This window comes from Oncorhynchus keta, chromosome 15 (assembly GCF_023373465.1).
Source record: "Oncorhynchus keta strain PuntledgeMale-10-30-2019 chromosome 15, Oket_V2, whole genome shotgun sequence".
Lineage (NCBI taxonomy): Eukaryota > Metazoa > Chordata > Actinopteri > Salmoniformes > Salmonidae > Oncorhynchus > Oncorhynchus keta.
In genome coordinates, this window is record NC_068435.1 from 40,981,981 (window position 1) to 40,995,229 (window position 13,249).

Sequence of the window (13,249 nt, forward strand, 5' to 3'; positions counted from 1 at the left end):
TCCCTCTCTCCATCCCGGGGAAAGTGCAGGGAAAGGAGAAACGGGGATGGCGGGAGGAGAGGACAAGACAGGACCCCACACACACACATTTTTCCATCCATGTCATATTTACACACACTGTATGTATTCACACATCACCACCAGCCCTTAGAAATACAGTCTGTATAATGTGCATACATCCTATGCTATCACACAAGTCATTTACATTTTGGTCATTCAGCAAACGCTGTTGTCCAGAGCGACTTACAGTCCATGCATTCAACTAAGGTAGGTAAGACAACCACATATCAGTCATTGCAAGGAAAACATGTTCCACAATTATGCAGCTATCAGCAAAAGCAGTGCCAGTAAGACAATAAAGTAATGACACTCAGGAATGTACATGATGCTGTCATATAGTCGTGCAGATTTGTGTACATTTGACTCAAGCTTTGACTGCTACTTCAGTGAATTTGATCAGTATCGTTCTACAGTACGTTGTTTTTCACTGCATCTTAATATCACTCTTGAATGTAAAAAAAAAAAGGGGTTTTATTTTGGTCTTCAATGGGGTTGATTGTTTGATTTGTTTCAATGAGATTGGAGAGAAAGAGGTGGAGAGAGGGAGGAATGGGGCCGAGCAGTGGAGAGCGAGGGGTGTGGTTGGTTATAAAACCTGGGACACTGTTGTCCTGTTGTGAAGCCCTCTGTCCTGGAACCCTGCACCCCTCGGTCCTATCTCTCCATCACTTCATAGTGGGACTCTTCTGCAGCATCCAGGGAGGTCTGCAACATCACTTGAAGAACCCGAAGAGTCAGGAACCATGCTGACCATTTTGGCGCTAGCGTCGGTCATACTCCTGGGAATAGGTAAAAAGTATATTTCATTTTTCCTAATATATCCCTGACCTTAGTCCTAACCCTAAGTACAATGGTTCATTACAATAGTTGCTACACTGTAACTATAGGAATAACTACACAGTATAAGTCCACTGTAATGTAACTTGCTATCGCAAATATTTTGGGGGTATTTATGGTTAATATATACTTCTGATATGGTAATTCAATGTTTAATCCTTCTGGTCTGTTTTAAAGTTGCACGTGAAAAGTGTTGTCTAAAATTGATCTTCATCTTGAGTTGAAGGTTAAAGTTCACATAGTATCGGTGACACAATTTTAATGAATAACATTTATGATGAATGATCTCGTATGCTTTATTTTCATTTTATTATAAAAAGCCCTTTATACAGGCTTGGTATTTCATTCTCAGCTGTACATTAAACTAATCCCGGGGGTCACTGAATCTGGTTGACTCTGGGTTCTGACTTAAAGGGAAAGGAAGTCAAGGAAAACCTGAGCAGATGCTTTTTCTTGCAATACGTTGTTATACAGATGTTATATTGTTGTGACTATTATTGTCATAACTACAGCAGCATTTTGTTCTTCATCCGTGTTTCTCTCGTACAGAGTTCATTCCGTAAGGCTCACAAAGTTAAGATGAGGGCATACATTTTGGGACTCACTCTGAGACTGTGTATTGACAGCATTTCTACACTTGAGTAGAGTATCTTCTTTGCAGCTTTGTCAGAATGCAATTAAAAACGCCAAGTCTCACTCGATTGACAACTTCTGTGCTGGCTGACATCATTGAAGGACGCTGGAGTACCGAGCTGCATGTGAAAGTATGAAATGTGCATCTTTAGAGTTCTGAATGTGATTCGTGTGTGAGTCAGTATCTTGGGTCAAAATCTTGAATCAAACGGAATACCAAATACCCCAAAATACCAGTGAAAGTAATTGATGATAGCAATGTTTGTAGATGCCATTACATAATTGGTGGTGGCTGTTGTACTGCGGGTACTTCATTGCATTCACAATGGAAGTGATATATTGATTTTATGGCGAATATAGAATTGACATTCATTTGTCAAGGACACAACATAGATAAGCGGTTTATGATCTGTGGGTAGCTACGTTGTACTTTTTAGTTCATGTCAACGCCAATCCTTGCCGCATGCTATCATTGCACATGTTCATACCTCATTGAGCCTTGCATAAATAGTGGTTGTGTGTGTATGTAAAAGGGATTGAATGAAAGACTGAAAAAGGCTTTGCAACTGAAAGACATTGAAATGAACTTTTTATCCTCTTGACTGTCTTTTCCTAGAATATTAAATGGTAACATCGACAGGAGAATAGCTTTAAAGGTTGTGTTTGTTTAATACTCCACAATAGTCTACTGGAACCATAGTCTGGAACAAACCCTTGCAACTAAAAATAAAAAACCCTTTCTCTGCCATACATCCCAGGGGCACATTTTGTAAGTGTGTACTGCGTATTCTTCTTATTGAACCATGTCTGCTCCAGTCCACTCTATCCTATTGTCTGTTTTCATAGTATGTATATCCTTTATATCCCCGGAATAGTTTTGAAGCATGCAGTGATGATCTTTCGCGTTTGTCTATTTATATTGAGGCCATCAGAAACATTTACAATGGTACAAGGGTATCTTGGAGGTAACAAATGGTCATGGTTCAAACCAGGAAGTGTGAAAAAGGACATTATGGACCGCATGGGTGCTGATCTTTCCTATTTAACCCTGTGTCTTAACCCCTGTAGTGCCCCAGCAGTCTGAGGCCATCGTCATCTACACGGGCTGGGAGCGTCACGCTCTGGTGGGCTCTGACATCCGTCTTTCCTGCTCCTTCTTCTCCTGGCGCTGGACCTCTGATGATGTCACCTTCTCCTGGAGCTACCGGCCCGACGGTGCCAGGGACGCCATCTCTGTACATATATACTCTCCTCTATCATTATCCTCCTCTAGCCTCCTCTATGGATGCGTCCCTAATTGCACCCTATTCCTTAGATAGTGCATTGCTTTTAACCAGAGCCCTATGAGCCTATTCCTTAAATATAATGCACCCTTTGGGTCCTGGTCAAAAGTAGTGCACTACATAGGGAATAGGGTGCCATTTGGGACACTGACCTATCACTTCTTTCCCATCCCCTTCTCATTCCCCTCATCTCACCTGGTGCCAGCTCTTTAATTTCAGTCCCTCGCACCTTATCTCCATCTTATTAGCTCTCTCTTCTCGCTGTGCCTTGCCCTCCTTGGTCCCCAATCTCACCCACCCCATATCCCCCTTGTCCCCCTCTCCTACATTCATTATCTCACTCTTCTTCTCTCCTCTGCTTTCACCCACCTCTTGCCTCTCTCCCTCTGAAACGATATCACCCCCTTCCTACTCCTTCCTGTCCCTTTCTCTCTAGCACAGTTGTTTAGATCCAAATAATGGACTTAATTTACAAGCTTCTCCTTTTAGCACATTTCATCTGTACCGTATCTAACAATTCATGTCATCTTCAGCCTAGATGTAGTCTGGACTCAGATCTGTTTCTGCTCTCTTGCCAACAAAAATGTTGCCATGACAGTTCCATAAGGAGTTGGTAAGAGAGCAGAAACAGACTGGCCTCCAGGCTAGCCTAGATGTAAAAGCAGACAAGACACTGAATCCCTTTTACGGTCTTCCGGACTCCAGGTCTTCCACTACACCGGTGGAGCTCCCTACGTAGACAACAAGGGACCCTTCAGAGACAGGCTGGAGTTTGTGGGGAACCCTGGTCGCCGGGACGGATCCATCCTGCTCAAAAACCTAGACTACGGAGACAACGGCACCTTCACCTGCGATGCCAAGAACCCACCTGACATAGTGGGACGCGCCTCCAGTGTCAGACTGCTGGTCTTTGAGAAGGGTGAGAGCATAGAATTACTAGCCTGGGTTTCGATCTTGCCACTCGTTGTCATGCCTGCACTCCTTGCATGTTTGCCATGACAAGGAGTGGCATGAATGTACAAACTGATCAGGGACCAGGCTATATAATTACATAAAGAATCCCTAGAATGGCAATTAGACAGTCCTTGTCTTGCCTTCTCTTTTATCTCTCAGTTCCCATCCAGGCCGGAGTGATCACGGGGTCCATCATCGGTGCAGTGCTGGGTCTGTTGTTGCTGATCGTTGTCATCTACTATCTCATGAGGTTCCTGGTGGCCCGCAGAGTCTTCAACCTCAGTGTCAGGTCAGTGCCCCTGTGCCTCGGTCTAGGGCCAAAGCCAGAGCCCATCCCCGGCCTGGACACCTGTATGGTTTAGCTGGCACTAGGTGGCACTCAGTTCTTTTGTTCGTGAAGGTATTTTTCAGATTTGATCGAACAGATAGAGAGAGAGGATGACAGTGGGGGAAAAGTTTTGTCAGAAATGTTGCAGAGGCTATGGCAATACAGCTACACCACACAGACCACAGGTGGCATTTAGTTGACCGCCGATTAAGTTCTACAGTCAGTCTATGATCATATAAATATGACGAATCGAACAGACTTGGAACCTCTCACCATGGCAATTTGACTGGTACTCACTGCGGCTAACCTGGTGCTGCAATGCATGATTTCCATGGGCATGTAGTTCCATTCCAGTTCTGTATATATGTTCTTGTCTCCTAACCTACCCGGAGAGTCAGTGCTGTTCTGTTCTTTGTGATAGCTACAAAGCAGGACTATACTTGTAACAGCAACAGTGTATATATTTGACCACTGGGGGGAGAGGTGTGGCATCTACCTGACGTTGTTCTCTTTTGTTTCCTCCAGCAAACATGGAAAGAAAGGGAAGGGTAAAGAGGGATCACAGCAGAGACAGGCAAGTCCTCTCGTCGTCGGCTCACTCACAACCACACAACGACAACAACAGCAGCTCACAACTACAGCACACAAGTACCGTACAACACAAGTCATGTAAGAGTACAACACCTATGTGACAGCGCGTACCATATAAACAACTTGGTTTTCACACAGCCACAGAACCACACTTTCAGCACGGTATTGTTAGTAAAGAGCCCCACAGAGCAGGCATTATGGCACCACCAAAGCAACCGCGTGTAATAATCCTCTCCTGCTATTAAACGAAACAGTCGTCGAGTGTTGGAGCGCTTTAAATCCAGTCAGTCGCCCCAAAAGCTTAAGAGCTAAATGACCGCCCCTCCCCCACTCTTATATCCTTCCTCCGTTTGTTTGACCACTTCCTCAAGGGCCAACAAACCCAGTACAATGGGTAATTAGTCGGGGGAAATTCACCCATTTTTACGTGCCCTTCTTTTCACTCTTTCTGTGGTTGTAGTTGATCCCTCCCCCACATATCGTTTGTTATATTTTGTTTAGATTACAGAGAAAATCCGTTGTAAAATTTAGCTGTCACCACTTGCTATATTGACTTATAATGCAATATGCAAATATGTCTAAAGCATATTATAAAAAATTCTAAAGCACCAACTCATATTACATCAGAATCCCATTCTGAATGATGTCTCTGCACATTTTTTTGGAAAAAAAAAAAAAAAAAAACAATTTGCCATAAATCCATGTTTTAATGAGGCTGTTTACAAAAACGAAATATGCAAATATGTATTTATGGGAGAATTTTTTTTTTTTTTTGAGGGGGTCATTCAGAACGGATTCTGATGCAACATGCTTTGGACACATTTTCACAATGCATTGTAGTCAAAAGCACATGATCTCAGCAAAATGTGTCTACTAATTTTCTCTGTAACAAAACAAAATATTTCAACAGTTTAGGTAATCAACTATAAGACAGTGAAAAGGCCACATGTAGAAATGGGTGAACTTCCCATACCACCATTGTGAAATGGCTGAGGCAAGTTCGTGTAGTACAGTCATTTGATTCCCTGTGAATGGAACTGAGTTGCTCTCAGTGGGAGAGAAAGTAGAGAAAGAGGGAGACCTACTGATTCTGAGTCAAATGAAAATCACTGGCCCTATTATCGGCTCACAGTTATCTCAAATTACACTGAGTCACACAGTCACACTGGGGTATAAGTGCAAGGCTAGGGGGTGGATAGCTCTAAGTTGCCTCCCAAATGGCACCCTATTCCCTATATATATATATATATATATATCTATATATTTTTTTAACATTTATTTAACTAGGCAAGTCCTCCCAAATGGCTCCCTATATATATTTATATATATTTGTATTTATTTATTTTATTTACCTTTATTTAACTAGGCAAGTCAGTTGAGAACAAATTCTTATTTTCAAGATGGTTAACTACCTTGTTCAGGGGCAGAACGACAGATTTTTACCTTGTCAGCTCGGGGATTTTGCAACCTTTCGGTTACTAGTCCAACGCTCTAACCACTAGGCTACCTGCCGCCCCAGGTAGCAGTGGATATCGTGCATTACTTTTGACCAGAGTAGTGCACTTTAAGGAATAGGGTTGCACTTGGGATGCGGCCTTAGTATTTCATCAATATAACACTCTTTCTTTCTTGTAAGCTTTTGGTATTACCGCTGGTTCCTCCCAGGTCGAATGAAATCAAATGATTTTCTATATTGTGAGAGAGATTTTCCATGTCAAATAGAATGATGATGTATGCTGGTAAATGACATCCTAGGGTATTGATCAATTCACTAAGATGTCTTAATGGAAGTAGTCAAGGGTCTAGGGTTGCTAAATCCTGGTAACTTTCCCAGGTTTTCCAGAACCAGGATTTCTGGGAAACCTGAACATTTTGGGAAAGTTTAGGCAATTTTTCAACACTACAAAGGACAGTTTGGCGTGTCGTTCGTTTCCTCACAGTATTGTTTTAGGAATCAATCAGGTATGCAGCTGGCTGGGGTCTTTACAGTATCAGAGGTCAGGGGTTGGATTCAAGGTTTACTTCTGTCTACCTCAGCATTAGAGTGCACTGTCATTCTCATCTCCCCACAGCTCTCGCTGACTGCGTCCAAAATGGAATCCTATTCCCTATATATTGCTCTACTACTTTTTTTTACCAGAGCCCTATGGCTCCTGGTCAAAAGAACTGCAATGGTTGCGTCCCAAATGGCAAGGGTCCTGGTCAAAAGTAGTGCACTATATCGGGTGCTATTTGGGATGCAGGCATTGTCACATGACGGATTGTCAGGTTGCACTTGAGTTGCAGTCAGTTGCACAAAATGCCTGGAGGTTGGGTGCATAAATTAATAATATATCTCACAGTCAAAAGGACACTTGCTGAAATTCTGACAGTATTGTTACATACACAGTTTCACCATGAGCAATTAATTTCATGGTGCAGGGACAAAAACAACCTTTGGAGAAAAATAAAATGTGCAAAACAGTCTTCTCCTCACTATGGCTCCTCTCTTTTAAACTATGTATGTAAACACGTTTACGGGGTTTTCATATATTTGTCAAATGTGCTGTTTAATCAAACAGGCCTTATCTACTTCCCAAATTGCACCCTATTCCCGACATAGTGCACTACTTATGACCAGAGCCTTATGGGGAATAGGGTGCCACTTGGGATGCATCCAATGGCATTTTCGCAGCTTTGTTGTGCAAGCCCAGCAAATAGAAATAGCCCAGATATAGTGGCTGATACAGATTGTGTGGAGTCAGCATGGCGCTAAATAAGGCCTGTTCAATCAAATGGCATGTTTTACAAGTAAACCCTATAGATGAACACCCGGTTTATTTCCCAAATGGCACCCTATTCCCTATATAGTGCACTACGTTTGACCATGGCCCATAAGGCTCTTGTCAAAAGTAGTGAACTATATAGAGAATAGGGTGCCATTTAGAACGAGACCACCATCATGTGGCATCTTCGTCCACCATTACTCCATTAGGGGAGGGAGGCAGAATGGGAGAGAGAGTATCAGTAGCTGACTACCCTGGAGCCTGAAGCAGCACACTACAGGCTGTACTGCAATGATAATACAGTGCACTCAATATTGATCCCAGCAAACACACCGTCCCCACCCATTCTCTCCATTCCTCCCTCTCACTCACTCACTAGCTCATTCACATTCCCTCTCTCCCCTTTTCTTTTCCGTCTCATCCTCTTTCTTGTCCTCCCTCCTTCTCCTGTCTGTCTATCCTTCCTCTACTCCCTCCGGATGGCCGTGAGAAGCCCCTGTCTTTCTTTCTTTCTTTCTTTCTTTCTTTCTTTCTTTCTTTCTTTCTTTCTGTGTCTTCTTGTTCTGTCTCTCTCTCCACAGGTGAACAGCCAGTTCGTTTTTGGATCCATATTCTGCTTAACTGATCCATCCTCTGATCAATCTCTACCTCTACCTGTCTATATCTCTATTTAGTAAGGGACTTAGCTTTAGCTCCTAACCCCCTTCTCTGCCTGCGTCCCAAATGGCACCTTATTCGCTATGAAGTGCACTACTTTTGACTAAGTAGCGCACTATATAGGGAATAGGATGCCATTTTGGACGTAGTATCTGTCTATAGGCACTGTAGCGATAGCCATGCACTTGACCTTTTACCCTTTCCATAGCAGCCCAGTGTCTCTTTATGTTAGCGATTGCTTTTCAGTAAGGTAATTACATTAGATTGCTCTGACCTTTCCTTTTCACTAACTCAGAGGCGACTTTCCTCTTGCAGGTGGCCTCTGTACCGAGCCCTTACCTTCCCAGTCTACTCCCTTGCTCCCATGTTCTTAGCTCCAGTAAGCTCATTTGTCATGATCCATTTGGTAGATCGAAGTGTTTGAGTGAACTGATGGCAATGCATGTGTGATTGGTGCATGTCTGGGTGTTGATGGGTGTTAATTGGTTAAAGTTGACTCAAAGCTGCATTTTAAGACACCTGCTATGTTGGAAATAGATGTGTAGCAGACCTGTGTCAGACGTTAGATCTGACTGTAGCAGTCCTGTCACTCTGTCCCTAACTCATCGATGCCTGTTTTGTCACCCCTTGCAGCCCTGGAGACCGCCCCCCGTCACTTGCCTCCCCCTTACCTCCTAAATATGACTCTCTTTCTCTTTTTCTCCTAAATGTACCTCTCTCTCTGCTCTAATGTAAATACCTCCCTCCCTCCTTCAATCCTAATCCATCTGTTTCCTCATTTTTAACATGCCCATCGATCTCACCCATCTCCCCCGTGCTAACACAACTTCTCTCCCCCTCCCTCTTCCCCTCTCTCCTTTCTCACACTCCTCCTTTCCTCCTGAAGTGACTCCTCTCCTCCCCTGTTCCCTCCTCCTCTCCACAGGGCCCAACTCTCTCCATCGGAGACCCGTCCAAGCTGAAGGCCGCCGCCTCAGAAAAGAAGAAGCAGGAGTCGCGCAAGGATAAGAAATAGGATACGGGGAGCAGAGAGCTAGAGCCCCAACACACAGCCCAGCCCAAAGCAATGAGACAGGCAGAGAGAGCAGGAACAGGGGGAGGGGACTCACCCAAGGGGGCAGGGCCTGGTAGGGTGCTGATGACCATCGAGCTGGAGCTCTCCAAGTGGGAAAAAGAGGGGAAGGGGAAGGGGGGTGAGTCCGCCTCGGCCAAATCATCCAGTTTCCTGTCCCTGTCCAAGCTCTCCAAAAAACTGACCCTTAAATAAGTGAATGAGAATCATACTGGAGAGGGAGGCAGCGGAGAACCTTAATTAAGGGGGCAGTCTTAAAGAACTGTAAGGCTGTGTCCCAAATGGCTCCATATTCCCTACATAGTGCACTACTTCTGACCAGAGCCCTATGGGCCCTGGTCAAAAGTAGTGCAGTGCACTAAATAGGGAATAGGGTGCTATTTCGGAGGCAGCCTAAGTCTGTCTTCAACGGTATATTCTTCCCCACAAGATCTAAGCCTTTACAACTCAAAGTAGATTCATCATGATCTCAATGCCACACTGGGGTGAACATAGACACAATAGTGATACAAAAAATATGATAGCTCAATCAATGGAAGTGAAACACTCCAACTACTACTGTCAGGTCATGAAACATACCATTTGAACCAAATCAAATGCCATCTGACTGCTAGTTTGATGACAAAATCTTAAAAGCTATTCCCAAGTTTGCCTTTCATTCTGACATCTTAGATGTGATGCAAGGCAGTATTCCTCAACTACGCCTGTCCGACACACATCAGAGAGTCCTGGCTACAGGGACCACCCGATTTGTTCTTTTGTGTCTGTGTCCCAAATGGCACCCTATTCTCCACTCAGTGCACTACTTTGACCTGAGCCCTATGGGCCCTGGGGAGAGGATCTGTCAAAGTTTGACTTGCCCTCACACTGACTGATGTTCTCTCTTCTTTCTCCTCTCGTCTTTCACTGGGAGCACTTTTATTCTGACTCCTCTTCGTTAAAACTGTAGAAGTTTCAACAAAAACTTTGAATGCTTACTCTTTCTCATCCTATCTTTTCTATCTCTCTTTCTCTCATAGATTTTCTGAACCTTATTTCTCAAAGACTCGACTTCCTCCCACTTGACTGCTTCAGCTTCCATACGCCACACCCTTTTAGACCACACCCCTTTCCTCCTGCCCCACCTTTTGATGCACTTGTCCTATCTCATTAACTCATTAAGTCCTGCCTATAAAAGAGCAGTCCTACTAAGTTAAGCAAGAGTAGTCCTACCGAGTTCAGCATTTGTATGATGAGGCAGAACATACAAGTCATAACCCATTTAGCTAGCATCAAGGCAGAGCAGACCCGGTATAGACATGCAGTGTAACAAATGGACCCAGCAGGCTATTGAATAGAGATACAAATACCAACAGGGAGAGGTCAAATAGTTCCTGAAACTTCTGTTAATGCTTCCTGCTGCTCAGTGCTCAATCAGATGCGGTGTGAAGAGTTTGAATGCACCCTGTGCTGGACGAGTCAGAGTGAGGGAGAGAAATATGATTCCTAGCTCTTACCTTGTGTAGATGGGTTCAAATTGAAGTTCATATCGCCGGGTGATTCACTCCCTTCACATTTGAGCTAATGGAGGCCGTAGTGCTGTGCTGCCTTTCTGTCACTGCAAGCTGGAGGTTATTCCTGTCTATAAGGGTGTAGTAGATACAGGCTTACTGTAACAGCTGCAATTTAAAGCAGAGTAGAAAAAGCCCTGTTTGTTTGTGTCTGAGAGTACATCCCAAATGGCCAGCTATTTCCTATATATTGCACTACATTTGACCAGGGCCCATAGGGCTCTGGTTAAACATAGTGCACTATATATTGTATAGGGTGCCATTTTGGACGCAGCCTGCTTTGAATTCTGTGACTGAGTCCTTGAAATGACGTCACGTTGACAGCCAGTGGACATTCTCAGGCCCTGACAACAAAGGGATACTCCTCCTTTCTACTCCTCCGTGTTATTCTGGTCCCGTTAATCCCTTCTGCACATTTCTCCCCCTATTTTAGCACTTGCTGGTAACTGGATCCCTCCATCTCTCTCTCTCTCTCTCTCTCACACACACACACACACACACACACACACACACACACACACACACACACACACACACACACACACACACACACACACACACACACACACACTTTCTCATACTGTCTTTCTCTCTCTCTCTTCTCTCTCTAATTATCTCTCTCTCTCTCTCTCTCTCTCTCTCTCTCTCTCTCTCTCTCTCTCTCTCTCTCTCTCTCTCTCTCTCTCTCTCTCTCTCTCTCTCTCTCTCTCTCTCTCTCTCTCTCTCTCTCTCTCTCTCTCTCTCTCTCTCTCTCTCTCTCTCTCTCTCTGTGCCCTTTAGTGACGCTAAGCTATGTTCCCTCATAGACTACCCAGTCCACTCTATACTTAAGCCTCTTCTATCTAACTTTATCAGACAAAGCCAGACCCCATCTCAAACAAACTCAGCAATTCTTTTTTCTTTTCTTTCCTCTCCTCCTCCTCCTCCCTCTTTTTCAAACTCAGTGATGGACACCTCTCTCCTCCACCCCCCTGATCACCAACGTCCCTCTCACTCACCCACCAATGCCACCACACCCCTGCACGTTCGTTCACCGACCTTTTCTGCTGGTTGGAATGCCACGTCGCTCTCTTCTGCCCCCTATTGGCCAGGGATGGAAACTGGGCAGAATCATCCATGTTATTAGTTCTCATTGAAGACTTTAATCTAGCTATAGCTCTCTGCCGGTCGCAAAGGTGCGTGTTTTATGTGTGTCTGTGTGTCTAGTCAGACTGTCATGTCCAACAAAAGATGATAAAAACACTGTACATGCATGTCATTCTAAAGTAAAGCAAATCATGAAACATTTTACTGAACAAGTGCACAAAAAGGCTTGTTTTGTTTGAGGGAGGCGGATGTGTGATAGTTTCTTCTTATGCCATTTTATCACATTGATGCCCTTGTTCATGGAGGGGGATCTGTGTGGCTGTTTTTATTTTGGTGCATATTTTCCAGGAGCGGAAAATCAATATTTGTTATTTTAATGTGCAAGCTGCATGGGGCTACAGGAGGCACTCGCAAGGTGAGGGAGGTGATGATGAGGAGGAGGAGGATAAGGGAGGTTAACTTCAGATGTTGCCTGTGGTCATGTGATTGGAAAAAAAAGAACAGGTTGTTGCTGGGATGAAGATACTTTGGAGAGAGAGAGCGAGACTTATCTTGTGTGTTAGGCCAAGCCAAAGCCCATATGTATCGCTGAAGATATGGTTCATCTCTCCCTAAAGCTCTCTCTTTCAAGGTCCTTACCCTGAGCTTCGGGTCTGAACGCTTGATAGGCTATGCGAGGTGGTTAGCGTAGGGTTTAGTGTCGAATGTGTTTTGTTCTTTTAACTGTGGTCATAGGGAGTGTGTTAAAACCACACCATGGTTCATTAAGCCAATAGAAAATGCATAGTTCTGTTCACCCCTTCGCTGTTTAACCAACTGTCCATCATCAGATGTGATCAGTTTGAATGTTTCTTTCGTTTCTTTTTCAGTACGGCCACACGGACTCCTGACATAACACAAACTGCTTTAAAATGTCTTCACAATGTTTTGTAGTCTGGATTGTGTACTGTACGTATTATTTTGGTTGTTAGATAACATTCCTTTCTTAGAAATCTCAAGCTTCTTACATTTTTACGTTTATTTTAATGCTTATAATTAAAGTGCACTAATCATATACATTTGATTGTTATTTAAAATGTGTTGTAAAGGGAAGGTAAATAAAAATTAAAGCATCAAACACATCTCGGTTGTAAAAGGAGAATAAAATAAACCCAAATGAAAATGACCAGTGTTTCTCCATGTCTGTTCCATTGCAATTTATTTTGAAAAGTCGTTGGATTATCTACTTCTTGATAGGGTTCTTCACGATACACGTGAGGTTAATATTGTCGTTTGTTTGTTTGTTTGTTTGTTGTCACTGTTTCTTATTGTTTTCAGTGGCAATAGAGGTGCTAGCCTATGGCAGCGCTCCTCTGGGTTGTTCCTGACAGAGGGGACAGCAGGTGCAGGTAACACCACAGAGCCCCCTCTGTGTACCCAGGGGGCCGGGGTGG

General features: G+C 43.8%; 1 protein-coding gene across 4 annotated transcripts; it reads left to right on the plus strand.

The window, feature by feature from the left end:
* The first annotated feature begins 666 nt into the window (after positions 1 to 666).
* mpz (myelin protein zero) lies at positions 667 to 12,981 on the plus strand. Of its 4 annotated transcripts, none has more exons than XM_035788643.2 (6): positions 667 to 849; positions 2,599 to 2,765; positions 3,519 to 3,732; positions 3,927 to 4,056; positions 4,621 to 4,669; positions 9,034 to 11,204. In XM_035788643.2, exons 1-6 carry the CDS (start codon positions 804 to 806, stop codon positions 9,121 to 9,123), a joined length of 696 nt encoding a protein of 231 aa, XP_035644536.1. In that variant the 5' UTR covers positions 667 to 803; the 3' UTR covers positions 9,124 to 11,204. The 4 variants fall into 4 exon arrangements, with proteins under 4 accessions (XP_035644536.1, XP_035644537.1, XP_035644538.1 ...); XM_035788644.2 differs by lacking the exon at positions 9,034 to 11,204 and adding an exon at positions 8,742 to 9,014; XM_035788645.2 differs by having other exon boundaries at positions 668 to 849; positions 10,200 to 11,204.
* Positions 12,982 to 13,249: the final 268 nt, after the last annotated feature.